The following is an 18372-nucleotide window of genomic DNA, read 5'->3' on the forward strand; positions in this document are numbered from 1 at the left end:
TAATGCATAAGAACTCGCAGTACAATGAGAAAGACACAAGCAGCTAACCAGGAAAGCAAACATTGAGGTTTCATCCATGATGTACGAGATTTCATTCGAGATTTTATCATGGTCAAGATTTCATCATGGTCGCCATCCCTACCTCAGCATTCTACCAGCAAAAGTGACACGTCTAGATTGAATTTCAGCCATTGCGATTCCATGTGGAACACCTATCAAAATTTTAAGGTGTCAAACCTGAGCAATCAACAGGGTCAAGTTTACAAGAAGAAACAAAGCTATGCAGGTTACTTTACAAGCTCATTTTTCACAGCCTATAGTGCAGGTCCGACACTCTCCCTCCCCATTATATACTCTTGCTATGACTATAATGTCTCACAAAATTACAACAAACAGCATAAGCAACTAAAAATTACATACCTAAACATTATAAAAAGGATCTAGCTATGCACACAGACATGCGTATACATGTATGCAGTGATGATGGAGCAGGCCAAAGAGTGGAGGAGACAATGAAAATTACACAGCAGAATATAAAGCATAGAACAGATATGGATGTTATGTTAGGGGATCTGTGGGCTTTCCCCCAAGAAAATTTTCATAATTTAACAGCTCTTACTCTTTAGATAATTTCACTCTATAAATTATGTAGCTATGTACAGGTGTAAAAGGTGACAGTTTCAATAGAGTGATTGACTGCTCTATTAGAGTATCTCAATTTTTCTTACAAGCATTGTCCAATGAAGGGGCACCACCCACACTTGCACATATACAAATGATTTCATATACGTACACACAAAAATATTTTAACATACTTGACATGCAGAGCTAGATATTCAATCCCTTCTTTCACTTTGAAATTAAACAATTCATTCTGTCTTCTTAATGTTCCCATCACACTATCATCCAAAGTTTCCAAACATTTCATAATTGTGTTAATCTATTACATATAAATACACATTCTCATAAACCCATTGCACAGCACATGTGTAATTTAAAGCGTATGTCATAAACAATGCTTATGTATTCTAGCAAAGTGCATGGGTATTTTTATATGGTTAGGTGTGCTGACCATTCAGAGTTATAGTTATGGTCAGCCCTTTCCTGACACTTAGGTCAACTGTGGAGGCTTGCTTTAATATACAAGTGTTATTGAAAAGAGCACAGCATGACTACTTATCCAACTTCCCTGCAGCACCACCTGCACTTGCAGCAATGCACAATAATGTACAGTGTAGCGTCTGCAACATCATATTCATCAAACAAACTTCAATTCAATGCTCAGCACAATAGGAATTGTACCTTAATAACACAGCAATAATTTCCCTCTATCAAGTAAAAACTGCAATAGCAGTTAACATTACTTTCTGTCTGGCTGAGACATCTCACAATTGCAATGCTAGGCGGCAAACAATTTTTTTACGATAATACTGACTTATATGAGACTGAGTCACAAGAAAACATCATGTCATCAAAAATAATCTTTCAAAGCAGTCAAACTTCAGACACAGCATCACCATCATTTTGATTGTTTAAACAGACAAAGGATGAGTTACAAATTTTATCTGAACTTATGATACCCCTGAGCTAAGTGTTCTTGGCCAATCATACAATGTTTTATGAGTATTCATATCTAAGTGTCACTATAAACGTGCTCAGTGTTTATTAACTGGCTTTCCTGCTACTGTTTCTAAATGCAAGTGGGTACTCTAGTTGACTGTATCATCAGAGCAGGTCAATGTTATTAGAAACTGTTTTTGTGTTTGTAAAATTAATTGGTTTCTGGATATCATAGCTAGTAAATCCCCTTGAAATGTGTTTGCCTTAGTGAATAATAACACCAGTGGGTTTGCCCAAGAGCTCAGCTAATCAAGGGAGCAAATATACTTACTTGACTACACAAGGGTTCTAATACATGATTTTTATAAAATTCCAAAGAACTTGTCTGCCTGCCAGCCTGACCAGTCACAAGGCTAGAGACCAGCACTATTTAACTTATGTGTGGCATGTGCCTTTTCATGGTTCTGATGAATCTCTGCCATGTAGTCTTTCTTTATCTCACCCATTGTCATCTTCTTCATGTATGGAAACCATACCAAGGTATTAATTTTTGGCACTTTCCTCATATATAGGCGTGTGTATAGATTTAAAAACAAAACCAACAGGAAACTAATAAAAGTACAGTGCATATGATACTATGAAAGGCAATACATGGATGCACTTATAAAAACCAAGTGTTGTGACCACACCATTAAATTTTAACAGTTTATTGTGTGGGAACACTTAACTTGAGAAGACACAGTAAACAGCAGAATGGGATATTCTAATACAGCAGTCACCTTAAATAGTCACAAGTACTAGATATTATAAACAAGCTAGTGTATTTATGGTACTTGCAACCGGGGGAGGAGCTATTGATTTCTGATTTTAGTTTGCAAAAAGATTGAAATACTCTAATAGAACAGTCAATAGAGCAGCCAGTGCATATAGTTGTTCTCAGAATTAATCTCAGAAGGCTAAAATCTGTGAAGGCATGCCCTCAGACTAGGTCATGCTCCACAGCAGAGTGTGCTTTGCACACTGCTGTACCTAGCTTGGAACAGAGCCCCCCCGTCTTACTATGTCTATGCTTATAGGTAGCTATGGTAAACAACCTTATTTCATTGTAAACAAATCCCTACTTGTTTTATTATATACGTACCAGTATCCAATCTTTCTACTTACCCATTCAGGAAAAGCTGTACTGTTCTCACGTGACCCAGTAGGACTGGCAGGCAGTTGGTCCTGGTGTAGACTAATTGTTCTCACTACTCCAAAGTAGCCAATAATGGACAAGTCAACATGTTTGTCATATAATTGTAGAAGTGGAAACAGACTGCATTGAGAAAATAGTTAGAAATCATAATAAGTTTAGCTGCATTGTACATGTATGTTAATAATGTATAAACATTTTAATTGCAAAAAACTAACGGAGATAGTGTATCTCATAAATTCCTTTTCATATACTGCAGCAAAGTTTCTTATCTGGCAGTTTAGCACAACGAAATGTATTTGTGTGATGTACTAGAACAATTGGACTATATATGTTTACTATTCTAGGAATATTCACAAAACTAAGGATATTTTTAACCAGAAAATTAAAGTAAACGAATGAATGAAGTAGCTATAGTGTGCACTGTGTATGTGTACATACATGCTATAGTTTAGTTATCATAAAGGATTTTGTGTTACAAAGTACGGATATACAGTCAACTAACATTGAGGCTTCTTGTAATGGAGAAATCCCATTCATACGAGCATTAAGTGATAACAGTTTATAACTAAGTGGTGTAACCTTTGTGTTCCATCCAACAGCATATTCTCCAGTCTGTACAAGGGAAAACATAGTTAGCAACATTCACCTATGCATGCCACACAATTCACAAACACACATATATACACACAATATGCAGAAATATACAACCATGCACACGCACGCACACACACGCGCGCACGCACACACACACGCATGCGCACGCGCACACACACACACAAAGTAAAAGCAAAGCAAAAGCAAAAGCAAAGCCTTCAGCTGGGGAACCTGTGCACTACTCAGGTGCTACGAGTCAGTGCAGGCATGCCCTCCTGGGCCAGGACTAGTAACCCACAGGAGGATGTACCATGTCTCACAGGAGAAGGTGTGGGCACCCGAAGTCCCACCTGGACCTTCAATTGCTATATGAGACATGGTCAGTTGAGCATTTGCTTCCCCAATTTACACCAGGTACCCATTGATGTTACAGCTGGGTGGGCTGTTTCCCCAGTTGGCACCAGGCCACCAGGTCCCCATTTTAACAGCTGGTGAGACTGGAGCAGTGTGAGTAAAGTTTCTTGCTCAAGGAAACAACAACAACACCAAAGTGGCCCAGCTGAGAATCAAACCTGGAACCTTTCGATTACCAGACGGACACCCTAACCACTTGGCTATGCTGTTCCTCCCCTCATACACACACACGCACACACATACACACACACTAGCCTACAGTAGCCATGCAAAGCACACACGCGCACACACACTACTACAAACACACACACACTCATACCATGTGTGATTCAAAATCCAGTACAGTTGCAGTAAGCAGACTATGATCCTTCAACACTTTAGCTTCATCCACTGCAGGCTACATAAATGTATAATATATTAAGTTACACATACCAGTATAATACCTGTGACCTAACAAGCTTCACTTGTATGGTAACATGTCCATGTGGTTTCTTCTTGTGACGACCCCAAATTGTTAATTCCTTCTCCCTTGGTAACAAATCAACTTCCTATAGAGACAATAAACAATTTTACTGACACACAGACATCTGGTATCCATACAGTGGCTAAATAAGTTATATCTAAACATAATCTCTATTGAATAGAATAGCACTAAATTAGTTACACAAAACTATAAATCCTACAGTTTGTGAAATTCAGGTGAATTTGTGTTACCTCCTCCATATTTCATTACTAAATTCCCTAAATTATCATTATTAATTTTTTGGCCATTAACCTACCATCACAGTTATTTCTTGGCTACCACCTTTGATTTCACTTTTTTCGCCCAGGCTTTTTGGGAGCCACACCCAGCTTGGCTGTTTATATATATATATATAAAGAATTTTGCGTGGGAGTATCAAAGCAAAAAAGTGTTCTATATTTGCCATAAAAGCCCAAGTGTTCTATATTGGGTAGTTATAGAACACTTTAATAGACCACAGTTCTATATCAGGTAGTTATAGAACTGCCAGGTCTATTTTGTAGGCTGATAGCTTACTTTGAGTGAGTAGTCACTCATTCTGGCCAGTACAACCAATCAACCAAGCCAGATAGCCTGACTGCGCTGGCTGACCAGTCAACCCAACCAGTAAGAGGAAAACCACTGGATTTAATTTATAGACACACTTGAAGATTTCGATGATGGTTGCTTGTGGTCAGCAGCAGTGAATGTTCTTAGTACGTTTTGCTCACATGAATGGACAAGTCCTAGGAATATGCTTATTAAAGTACCACAATCAAAAACTTTAAGTATTGAGAAGACGGACTAGGTCTCACAAAACAACTAATGAAGGCGCAGCACAGTGCAGCGCAAGCGAAACACAGGTGCAATGCCTATTCTACCGATGATAACACTCCTCCATGAGTTTCTAATTGTTTTGTGTGTCTTGTGTGTACCTCAAGTTGACAGTTCTCTATACCAGATAAAGCACTGCCTTTCGCTCGTGCTTTATCTAGTACATATATATATGTATGTTATAGTTAAAGCACCGCGGTGCATGTGTACAGAAAATACAGCACAAGGGGACGTGTTGATAGGCTAATACAGCACGAGGTGAAGCTGAGTGTTGTATTTGCCTCAAGACACTCCCCAAGTGTTGTATTTTCCATAAATACAAGCATAGGCAGTGCTTTAAGTGTTATTTCCTGGTCATCTGGTTTGAAGCAATTTTCTCTAGTACTCAAACTACTGCGATTTTTGGTGATCAGGATATCAGTAAGTGTTTATATATAGTGAGGCGGATTAGCTATAAAATTGTGCGTTTTAGTGATAAAAGCACCAAATTTGGCACAGAGGTAGAGGATCACTTTACAAACAAATTTGGATATTGGGCCAATGCAGACCACGCCCCCTTCAATAGGTTCTGCCCCTTTACTGTGCCAACCAATAATTCAATATTTAATGATGCTATAAACAAAGAAAATGGCGAAATGAACTTGAAATCTCTATAATATAATGCAGTATTATACTAATTAACCTATTCTGGTATAGTGGGCATTGTGAAAATGTATTCTGTGTGTAGTGTTACTACCAAGGACACTAGCTAGCCACTGTGACAGTAGAATTATAAAGAATGATACTATAAATTTGTCATTTATATTAATTAATCATGTTTTCTTGTTTACATTATGTTCTCATGTAATTATGCACATATCAAATTAATTAATAATTCATCAGATATACCTATTTTTTATCAAATTTGGGTTTGTTGCCTAGTAACCAATTAAAATGGTAGCTTAATTTCATCTTTCAACTCCTATCCATTGTAAGTGACCATATTATGTTGTAATCATGTGATTGTTTCACTTTTGCAGTAACACGGTAATAAAAAGCTAATCTTCATGTTTTTTTTTTGTATAAGGTTCTAGATATTGCTTGGGTGTTACTTAATTAGAAGCAATATGTCAAAGACTTTTGCATTGGTTGACACCAGCGTACAAGTCCCGTCAACTTTTACCAAATGCCAAACTGTAACAAACTGGAGGAAATTGTGTATTATCTGCCAAGAAGAAACCAAGGAATCACTGACATGTCCATCAAAATCCAAGAGAAAGGATTTAGGCAGTGGTTACAGCTCACTAGCACAACAGTTAATTCAGTTTAATGAGCTTAACCAATTGCCTTTTCAGTTAGAAAGACTAGATGAAGGATGTGGAATAGAAATGGCAATGGTTACAAATCATGCTCAGTATCATCAGTCGTGTAGGCTCCAGTACAATAATACAAAATTACAAAGAGTAGAAAAGAAACCCAAACAGCAGAGAGCAAATCTCTCTACACACACAGGAGGTTACAAGGTGATGAGAAAAGCGTTCAAAAAGACATATGCTTTTTTTGTGGACAACCTTCAGGCACTAGTGGTCTTCACGAAGCAGCTGGATATAACCCGAGTAAGAAGCTGTGCAGTGCTACTTGAGGATACAGAGCTGTTGGCCAAACTTAGCACTGCAGACATGGTGGCCCTGGATGCCAAATATCATACAAAATGTTTAGTAAGCTTGTACAACCGTGCAAGAAAAGTCAAGGGAGACGGACACACAGATGAAACAGAAACAGTATCAGGAATTGCATTTGCTGAGCTGGTAATGTACATAGAGGAACAAATTGATGGAGAAAGGGCACCAGTTTTTAAACTCAGTGGTCTTTCACAGCTCTACATATCACGAATGGAACAGCTTGGAATAAAAGCTAATGGAAGAGTACATACCACACGACTCAAACAGCGTCTTTTGGCTCAGTTTACTGATATGAGGGCTCAGAAGAAAGGGAAAGATATTCTATTGGCATTTGAAGAAGATATCGGCCCTGCTTTGACCAAAGCCTGGAAGTTTGATAGTGACAGTGATGCTATCCACCTTGCACGTGCAGCTAACATTGTTCGTAACCAAATGTTTGGGAAAGCTAAACCTTTCTTTGGGTTTCCAGTGGGTTGTCAAAACGAATCTGTTCCCCCCTTACTGCTAGCCTTAGTAAACATGATATTAGAAGGTCCCAATATCAAAGACCAAAGTGAAGACACAAATCCTGCAGCATTATCTATTGCTCAGCTGTTAAAATTCAACAGCATTAAACATTGACGAATGCGGGGGGGCACCTCTCAATCTATAACTGTGAGACACAGTATTGCACAGGAGACACCACTTCCAACACACATTGGATTGATGTTACATGCTCACACACGCAAGAAAGAATTAGTAGACAGGCTTTACCACCTAGGTATGAGCATCTCTTATGATCGTGTTCTTAGCTTTTCTACAACAATGGGATCAAGTGTTTGTAAACAATTCCACAGAGAGCAAGTTGTTTGTCCTCCCAGATTGCGTGGCAGTGTTTTCACCACTGCAGCTGTAGATAATATAGACCACAATCCAAGCTCAACAACATCAAAGGAATAATTTCATGGCACAGGTATCTCCTTACTGCAGCATCCCACTTTTGATGGTGAAGGAGTGGATCAAAATATTGCTCTTGTAGGAGAATCATATGATGTCAGTTGTAAATCAGTTGATAATCTGCCCCATTTCTACACTGATGTACCACCTGTTACTGAACGTGTCAAAAACTTATCTATACCAGACTTGCAAGGTATATAGCTGAACTCTCTACAGAGCAACAGAGACTTTTTAGCTTCAACAGAGACACAGGCGTGCTTTGCACAGATTAAATTAATGAAACATCCTGTAGTAAATTGGCTACTCTAAATAGTTCAGCCACTATCCTTGAAGCCTCACTCAAATTTTGTTGAGTCCTTTGTTGTGATTATAGTCACACTTGTAACAGATGGAAATGAAAATAACTAATATGGTACTTGATTCTGGATTTATAAATATTTACAAGTATTTCAAAAAATTTCTAATTTTCAACTAGACTAGGGACCATAGCACATCAATAAAAAGTACTGAAACAAGCTGGAGTAGTGCACGATATTAAATCATAGTAAAACAATAAGAAGTGTTATATCCCTACTGTGCTCCAAGATACAATAATGGAAATGCATAGTAGGGATATATATAACACTTCACTGTGATTTAATATTGTGCACTACTCCAGCTTGTTTCAGTACTTTTTATCGACGTGCTATGGTCCCTACTCTAGTTGAAAATTCCAAATTTTCTGAAATACTTGTTTGTTAACATTTTTTTGTAAATAATATTATTATGATTGGTGAACCTACATGAAATGGCACCGCACACCCCAGCTATATCGTCTGAAAAGTGAAGTATCCATTACGCTTCGTTGTCAGCTATGTTCAACCCGTTACACAGCTGTACAAATCAAGAGCTGTTCGAAAAGCATCTCTGCAACCCACGCATACCGAAAGAAAGGGCTGGTGCCGCGAGCCCCAGTTATATAAATTATTATCTGAAAAGTGAAGTATCCATTACGCTTTGTTGTTGGCTATGTTCAACCCATTACACAGCAGTACGAATCAAAAACTGTTTTAAAGACACCATTGCAATTGAAGTAGCCACTATGAAAAATGCGAACAATTTCCATTACGAAGGGAAGCCATGACATGTTACCACCAAATCGACACTTTTCGCTGTCAGCAAAGATGAATGGGACACAAAAGAGGACACTGGTAAGTCTATGAAGAATGCATTACACGTACTGCAGTATGCCAAAGGCACCTCTCGGGACAAAGCGATGTCAAACAGTGAAAAAATCAAGCCTGTAGCCTTAGCCGTTATTGAGTTACACTTGTCTGAAGGCATCAGTCAGTCAGTTACTCAGTCAGTCAGTAGAAAATTCCATTGAATAAAAAATTTAAAATTCCGTAGCAACTTGTTGAAAGCGTTTCAGGTCGATCTGAAAGCTTGCTTGGACTTAGTTTTACCTAACCAATACTTTCTCATTGTCGTCTGGGAAAATTGAGGCTGTTTTTTTTGGGTGATGTTATTTTGTGGGACACGCCTATTCCTTCGTGGTCCCTACTATACACTACCATCATAGTGTATGATGAGAGTCCCCAACCAAGTGAGCAACTCTACTGTAAAATTTAATCCATTTATCGCAGAGCTACGTGTGCATGAAAATCGCATCTTCTTTCTTCCTGTCAAAATGCCCATGGTATGGTGCACCAGCTTCTGGGGTCACACAGCATACTATCATGTGTCTTGATATAATCATGTGTAATGGCAGTGTGTGAAACTTCATACCTAATCCCCTCCTCGTCTAATGATTACGTGGAGTTTATTAATGTGCATGATTGAGATATCTTAATATAGTGGTCATTTGATACGTTCATTGACATTTGAATGACAATAAATGGCCCTGTTTGGTATGCCTACTGTTTGGACTTGCTTCATTATAAATTTTAAAATGAGCCTCAGCATGCTCAGCAATCTAATTAATTTTATCTCTGGAAAACTTTGCTATGCCTATGAAACAATAATCATATGATACAATAGTGAAATTGAAAATGCTCTGTATTGTGCAGCTAAATAATTTTATGCATGGATACATGTACTATAGGAAGTAGTAGCTACATGTTTATTACTAACCGATAGTGGCATGGATTCTCTTCCTATAAGATCATCAGACTGAATGAATTGATCAACAAGATATCTAAAACACAGCACAAGTAGATAAGTAATAATTAAACCACATCATGGCTGAGTAGGATTTCAATGTTATCAACCAGAAGCCTCAGCTTTCCCAAGCACCTACTGTAGAGTCGGGATGTTAAGCACATGTGTCTATTAAGTGCATATTATTTGTTAAGCGCATACATATTTCTTGTGACTTCCCATGGCTGATAAGCGCACATGGCCCATTGCGAGGGTTACACGCCATGAACTACGAACGGGAAGAAAGCTGGAAATACTGGAAAATTAATGTCTCCTTGAGTGCTTACATCTCCCTTGAAGTCTCCCTTCACTATGTATACAGTAAACCAGCCTTCTAGATTGTGATATTCTTGGTTGTCATAAAGGATTTTACCCAGAAATGGAGTCAAATATCCTTATACATTGGTGTGGTGACCACGAACTACTCTATTACAACGTAATGATTCAGTGTTAAACACACCATAATTATTAATTAGGCATACATACGTGCCTAACAGATCGTATTATTTTTACTGAAAGTTTTCTCAGAAAATTATAAGCGCATGTGCTTAACAACCTGACTCTATGGTATGTAAAAATAATTGGGAATAGAGATTGCTGAAAAAAGTAAAGAAAGAAGAGTCAAACAAGCCAGCATGTTAAACACACGGAGATCTCTATTTGGACAAACACTTATACAGAAGCATTCTCAGTAGTTATCTGCCCCTGATTTATGGGAACTACTGTTTTTTTCCTTAGTCTCTACCATATCCATTAAGTCCAAATAGAGATCTCTGTGTGCTTAAAATTCTAGCTTGTTTGAATTTTGTTTCTTTACTTTTTTCAGCGATCTCTGTTTTAATTTTTTAAATTATTTTTACACTAGTTTGTTTACTTTTTATAAATTTTATAGATAGCCACATTGATAATAAGAGGTGCTGGTGGTGCTTGATATTACACAATAGCTACTAAACATGTATATCAGGGTCAGTCATCATGTTAGCGTAGTGGCATAGTCCCCAAAATTAGCCAAACCATGCACTTTTTCATAAAAGTATGAAACTCTCCACATAAATAGTATTCCTTATGACATGTATTTTTTGATATAGTGCCATCGCAGATTTGACCTTTGGTGACCTTAATGGCCATTTTTGCCCAGAAATTTGATCATTTCTGTCCTTATCTCCCTGAGGCATTAATTGACATGCTAAAACATGATATCAAAGTAAAGGCCTTGTTGAACGAAACAACTTTGTTTTTATTTGAAGTTAATTGGTAATTCTATTTTGAAGTTATAATCGCTTTTATTAGCTGCAAAATTCTCTGAGTTTACCTGCCCTTGGGGTGTAAATTACCTATGGGGAGATAAATTATCTCAAAATTCATTGGTAATATAAATGATCATAACTTTGGAATTCACCTATTAACTTCAAATGAATCTAAGCTATTTTGTTCAACAAGATCTTTATATTCATACTATGTTAATTAATGCCTCAGGGAGTTATAAAGACAGATATCTGGGCAAAAATAGCCATAAAGGCCACCAAAGGTCAAATCTACGATGGCACTACATCAAAAAATTTATGTCATGAGGAGTACTACTTATGTGGAAAGTTTCATGAATTTATGAAAAAGTACACAATTTTTGCATTGTGCCACTATACTATGTACAGTAGATGTTAAGTAGTTAGCTAATACTATCAGTATTAACAAACACCAGTGTATTGTTTCCTTACTATTGAATGTACTTTGTACTACACACTTGACGGTTGGTGAAATTGAGGTGTTGATAACAATGATATACTATTTTGGCATACTTTTAGATTTTAATATGGCTTCATGTTAGTTTTAGTATGGCTTCATGTTGCGATGAATGTGTAAATTATGTTGACCTTGATATTTAAGATTCTAATCTACTGGGATTTTTTCATTCCCAGGGTTTAATTACCATACAATCCTAGTTTTTTTTTACTTTGATGTATAGAGCTTCTGTGGGAATGTTATAATTATGTAAAAATTTACAAAGAAATATTTACAAGAATATGTGATTGGAAACAACAAATTAAAGAATCTGCAATTACATACCTGCCAAACCTTTTTACATCAATTTCTGTTACTGCAACTTCATGATCGGTATCATCGCTATCCCTAAATAAAAGAAACAAACCACATATGTAACACTTTCACACTTCAGATCAAAGGAATTCCAGAGGATACATTTGCCATGTATATCTCAACACAGAGAAACATCTAAATGTACACCGGTGTACATTGAAATGTAAGACTCTGAGCATTTTCTAAAAGTCATAAGTAATGCTCCAGCTTAGTTAATACTACAGTATATGCATACCATGCTTCAATTATTAGACTAGTGTAATTGCACTTAACACAAAATCTGAATTAGACTACTCCGGAGATATTTTGAGTGATCAGGCCATCCATGGACTGCAACGGAGGTCATAGTCATGCACACTACTTTTTCAGCATTGATCTGATGTGATGTTTAAGTCACAGATTATCTCTTTGATGTGATGTTCAACTGCATGTGCTAAGGATATCAAGCTAGGGAGTCTAGGGGCATGCTCCCTTCAGGAAAATTTTGAAAATATATGCATGCTTTGAAATGGCTAGGCTTGAGCCAGTTATGCTTTGAAAATTGCCTATTACGCTTTTGAGCAGTGCTCAAAAATCCAGCCTATTATGCTCAAAATTATGCTCTCAAAATCAAGATTATGCTTGAGAGCTGACTGTTTTATTAGAGTGTATCTGCATTTCCTGACTACTGTATAAAAGTAAGTGACTGCTCTATTAGAGTATCTTGATCTTATCTCCATAAGTGTGAATAATCAGTTAAGAAATAGTAAAAATAATAACACTGCAAGATTTTTGATATGAAATGCAGTAATAATGTGCAGTGTCTTCATGTTGTGCAGTATTTTCGGCATGCGCATTGTGCGTTTTAATTAAAATTCTTGAAAATCCTATTATGCTGGCATAATGCTTGATGCTTTTGTTAGCCTATTATGCTCGAAATTATGCCGGCATTATTGACACAAGCCTAGAAATGGCATGTGGAGGCTGTTTTTTATTGTAACTGCTAATACATGATATGCATGCATGATTAACATAAATGTAAATGATTTAGACCAAACAGTGTAATGAGAACAGTGTCTATAATCTGTACTGATATAGCTGAATGTTCTATTAGAGTATATTACTATGACTGCTCTATTAGAGTATTTCTATTTTTTACAAATTCAAGTAGCTGAAAAGTGATACATCCAATGCCGGACTGTGTCACCATGGGTTCTGGTCCAATGGTCCTGCTTAATGCTTAATACTACAGCCATAGATATAATTGAGTGTGGTACAGTAATGCTGTCTAGTAACGTTTGAGTAGAAAATTTGGGGTGCCAAAACTCAGCCCTGCTCAGCCTGTTCAGTTGAATATTTTTTCTACCGAGGCAGCTACCTCGGTTGCCTCAATGGTAGCTATGCCACTGCTTGCCGTTCTGCAAGCCGGAAATGTTACTTAAAGGTGAGTAGTCTTACAGTGCATTCCCAAGCGTTTCGGCACATATTTGAATGCGGACATGCCCACATTACGGACGATATGAGTTAACCACTCTATAACGAAGCTTACCCCTTTAGGTCTTTAGTATACATTGTGATTAGTCTTTAAACAACGCGAAAACATTAAAACACTTGTAACTTCCCCAAAATTTGCCCTACTCAACTTTCCGCGATATCCGTAGGACTCATCCATTGATTATAACAATCGTAGCTACAACCTTACTTGCTGCCTAACCATAATCGAATCTTTCAGGCATGCATATATAGCGAATCCAGTGATTCCACTCATATTGAAATTAAGGCTATAAGCCATAATGGAAGTGTTACATATTAGTTGTAACATGGGCACTCGTGATTTGCCAGAAATGTATGCCCGCAGTCCTCGGGATTCGCACCTCAGGCTTTGAGTATACATTTCTGGCAAATCACTCGTACCCATGTTACAACTATAAAATATAGTACAGTCACAAAATGTCCATAATAGAGAGGAGATAAAAACAATATACGTATGTAGCTGACAGGTTAGAAAAATGGAAAAAACATGGCTGCAACAATGTCAGATAATACCTTAGCATTGCAAATAAACTATCCTCAAGTGATTAAATACCCACACTAACATTTATTCATTAATTAACTACCCAACTAGGAATTCACACTGAAAGTCTGCACTGTAAAGCAGGGGTAGGACTCTTGAAAATGAAACTACGTATGTTAAATGAAGAAAAAATCCCAGACAAGGCAGTCAGTGACTTGATCCCCACAATTTTTAATCTAGGCGAGTGTGTAGAGAGCCACATAGCCTATGATCTAGAATGCCAACTTCAATCAACCTACGTATGCATGTTTAGGCGAGAAAATTAACTAGACAGATGATAACATCATGGGGCGAGCTTGAGCGAGTTGCATAGAATTGTATTTGTGCATTGAAGATTAGTTATATGTTTGCTATGTTGTGTTTTGGTATTTTGTAGATGGAGCAGAATGATCGCTGTTGTAATGTTGTGCTGTAGGTAATTGATCTCTCCTGTGCTGGTCATTTTTAATTGACACTAACACAAACAATTATTTATCAAACAACAAGACAATAACTAATCAGTCAAGTCTAAGTGACTCTCAGCACACACTAGGACAACTGCCAAGTCCTTCAAAGAAGAACAAAAATGATGGTAAGATTACCTAGATCTTCTTATGCAAGTTATTGTTGAGCGGAGTAAAGGAAAAAGTTAACTTGCACCTCAGCCAGTGAAGTGTTTTACTGTAAGACTTCCCAGAACACTCAAACAACAAAGTAGCAATACACTTGTAAACTACGGTAGCCATTGGACCCATTCCTCCAGTGCATGACCCTGTGTCTGCCATCTTGAGAACATAAATACCAGCCTTATAATATTATGAACTTGCTCAGGATCGCCCCAATGAAAATCTTACTTTGATGCCTGGAGGCTTAATGAGGTTACCAGAGAGAAACCTGCGGTGGGGGTACAAACAAGTTGATAACTTGTGGCTTTACTTGTGGTTATTTACAATACCAAATGAAAAATTGGCAAGAACAAAATACTAACAGCCTTAGGTATCCATTGCTCCACTGCAAGGTTACAACTATTAAACCAGCTAGCTTACTTTCTGGTACAAGACAGACATCATAGGCATTGATGTGATAGCTGGGAATACTAATACTAACATGACTAAACTCAAGAGGATAAAGTTTGATTCTAGCAGCTTCAGTTTGCTTCTCTTTATGAAAACTCTATCAAAGACAGAACATGCAGGTTTCTACACTGCAGCCTCAGTATTTAATTGGTTAGTAGTCTCATTAACATCATTTTGGAGTCCTTAAACTGTCCGAGGCGGTAAACTAGACAACATCAAAAGAACAATAGATATTCTTAAACTAGTCTACATAACTACAAGTAGTTAATGGTGATAGTTGTAAATACAACAAGCTACTACTAATTATATCAGCACAGCTACCTTTAAAATCTTTATGTAAATCCACCATTTTGTGGCCTACAAATGCAGAGCATCAAACTCTTTATACCGAAACCATTTAAAAGCAGAAATATTCCCAGACTGATGAAGACTTGCATCCCTAATTGGTTTGTAATCTAGGCAAGTGTCTGAGAAGCTAAACAGTTGGGATCTGAAATTTCTTCTGCATTCAAACTACACTGAAATGACATGACACAAATTGCTATACATACATACACAACATACATACATACACAACATACACATACATACATACATACATACATACATACATACATACATACATACATACATACATACATACATACATACATACATACATACATACATACATACATACATACATACATACAAACATACATACATACATACACACATATGTACCTACGTACGTACATACATACATACAGTAAGTATGTATGTGTGTGTGTGTGTGTGTGTGTGTGTGTGTGTGTGTGTGTGTGTGTGTGTGTGTGTGTGTGTGTGTGTGTGTGTGTGTGTGTGTGTGTGTGTGTGTGTGTACATATGCTCGTATGAATGTATGTTAGGGTTTCCAATGTAAAAATTTGACATCTTCAAAATATCTCTCACTTGAATACAGCTGCAGTGGCAATAAATTCCATTGCCTTCTTGGGATAGAAATTGATCGAAATATCGGTAAAATTCTAGATTATGAGCTGTAACTCTCAGAAGCCTTGATCCTTTATCACAATACTGGAGTTCAACCTCCTGTGAGTAAGCCTTCACCTAAAAGCATTGATAGTTTGATTGGTGAGGTAGGTTTCCTGTCGTTGCAACATTTGAGCATGATTTTGGGCTCCAAAACTGGGTTTTCATCTACGGACACCAAAAAAATGATAGCCCAAAATTCCTCACACCAGAGTAGTAATCATCCATCAACAAAGAAGTCACATATGAAGTATGGTTATGTTTGAACATCTCTAACCATCTGGGTGAGCACAATATAGGCAGGGCCATCCAGAGAAATTAAGGGGCCCAGGGCAAAGAGATAAAGTGGGGCCCCAGGAGCAGGGAGGTTTCCACAACTTCACCCAAGCTGTAAGTCAAAGACAAAAAAAGAAAAAAAAAGGTCATTACATGCTGACAATGACAATAGCTACCCCTCACCAACCATACTGCCTTATTTGTAAGCTTACTCCTCTGAAGAATATTGTGACTGCTCTATTAGAGTGACCAGATCTGACTGCTCTATTAGAGTATATTGATCTTTTAAACAGGTATCAAGGGGCCCTGGATGGGACCTCCTGGGGCCCCTTTCAGGCTGGGGCCCCTTTCAGGCTGTGGCCTGGGGCAAAATTCCCCAGTCCCCCCCTGTGGGCGGTCCTGAATATAGGGCAAAATTAGCTGAAAATCACACCTTGACTACATAACTTGCCAACTCAGCTGCTTAAAAATAGAAATCTTGGTGTAAAACAACCGTATGATCCAAAAAGTACAGCTATAAGTGAGGTCATCATCAGGAATCATAAAAAAATTAAGGAAATTACAATTAAGCTCGCGTGATTTCTGCCATTTAAACACTTGATGTCCTGTGCAATGCTACAACTATGATTTTATCCCTCAATACGAAGGCAGTGTATATCATTACTGACCACACCGAAGCCTAGTGTCACATGAGCCTGATCGAATAGACTAGCTAGCTAAGTGCTTTTGTAACTGAATTGCAGCAACGATAACCTTGCTATTAGTTATACTTTATGGATCATACGGTTGTTTACACTGAGATATATATTTTTAAACAGTTGAGTGAACAAGTTGTGTAGTCAAGGTACAATTTCCAGCAAATTGTGCCCTATATTGTGCTCACCCAGATGGTTAGAGATGTTCAAACTTAGCCATACTTTGTATGTGACTTCTCTGTCAATGGGTGACTACTACGTATTGTGGTGTGAGGAAGTTTGAGCTATCATTTGTTTAGTGTCCGTAGACGAAAACCTGTTTTTGGAGCCCAAAATCATGCTCAAATGATGCAGTGACAGGAAACCTACCTCACCAATGTTTTAGGTGAAGGTTTACGGTTGAACTCCAGTATTGCAATAAAGGATCAAGGCTTCTGAGAGTTACAGCTCATAATCTTGGATTTTGCAGATATTTCGATTGATTACTACCCCCAAGAAGACAATGGAATTTATCGCCACTGCAGCTGTACTCAAGTAAGAATTAGTCCAACATGTAACAGCAGTTAGTAAATTATTTTGAAGATGTTGAATTTTAGAAAACCCTATGTATGTATATGAGCATAGCCTTTCTTACCATACTTCAATGAGAATCATATCAGACTCACCACCATTTCTCAGTGACCTAGTTGTACAAAATGGAGACACTGCAATGTGGATGAGTGCATGTGTATGTCAACTTACAAAACAAACTCCTGGTTCCATGTCGGTTTAAGTGTCTTGGGAATAACCTTACTTTGTTCAATCTTCAGTCCTAGCCTTTTTGTTTCATTAACTTTTACCACGTTGCATTTAGCAGAACTGATCATATCAACATGTTCAGACTTGACAATAGTGATGAAGCAGTAAGGGTCACTCAAGCCTGAGTAGTGCAAACAAAATGAACACTAGTGTTAACAGTTGAATTCATCATTATGGAGATCAAATTCATATCATTAACATTGGAAATTGTTGACAGATGCAAGAAAATATTTGTTTTATTCACAAGTAATGACACCTACCACCAATGTGGTAAAACTCAGAAGTGAGTACTGCTGAACAAACTTTAGCAGTGCTTTTCAGCATATGCAATGAATTTAGTATTTAGCCAATGTGAAGAATTCAATCACCTTATTTACCTGTATCAATACTAAAACTAAGATAAGCATCATGACAAGACAGAATAAAGGTATCTCCAAATATTGTTTACATACCATTAGCATCTTTTGGTTTCATATTCCTTCCACCAATCACTACATGAAATACATGTAAGACATAAAA

The 18372-nt window shown here is 37.5% G+C and overlaps 1 protein-coding gene across 3 annotated transcripts in view; it reads right to left on the reverse strand.

Annotated features, from left to right (window-relative positions):
• Positions 1–18372, reverse strand: part of LOC136250811 (BAI1-associated protein 3-like) — an 87000-nt gene that overhangs the window by 40548 nt on the left and 28080 nt on the right. For all 3 annotated transcript variants that reach the window (XR_010698732.1, XM_066043116.1, XM_066043117.1), the window contains 10 exons: positions 18306–18344; positions 17797–17974; positions 17690–17737; positions 11939–12001; positions 9809–9872; positions 4207–4311; positions 4083–4160; positions 3258–3367; positions 2725–2875; positions 816–940 (listed from right to left, as the gene is read on the reverse strand). Coding sequence is in view for 2 of the 3 variants with exons in the window: in XM_066043116.1 (XP_065899188.1) it covers positions 816–940; positions 2725–2875; positions 3258–3367; positions 4083–4160; positions 4207–4311; positions 9809–9872; positions 11939–12001; positions 17690–17737; positions 17797–17974; positions 18306–18344 (961 nt within the window). In the remaining variant the exon portion in view is untranslated. The remainder of the gene's footprint in view (positions 1–815; positions 941–2724; positions 2876–3257; positions 3368–4082; positions 4161–4206; positions 4312–9808; positions 9873–11938; positions 12002–17689; positions 17738–17796; positions 17975–18305; positions 18345–18372) is intronic.

The sequence above is a fragment of the Dysidea avara genome, chromosome 3 (assembly GCF_963678975.1).
Source record: "Dysidea avara chromosome 3, odDysAvar1.4, whole genome shotgun sequence".
Taxonomy (NCBI): domain Eukaryota; kingdom Metazoa; phylum Porifera; class Demospongiae; order Dictyoceratida; family Dysideidae; genus Dysidea; species Dysidea avara.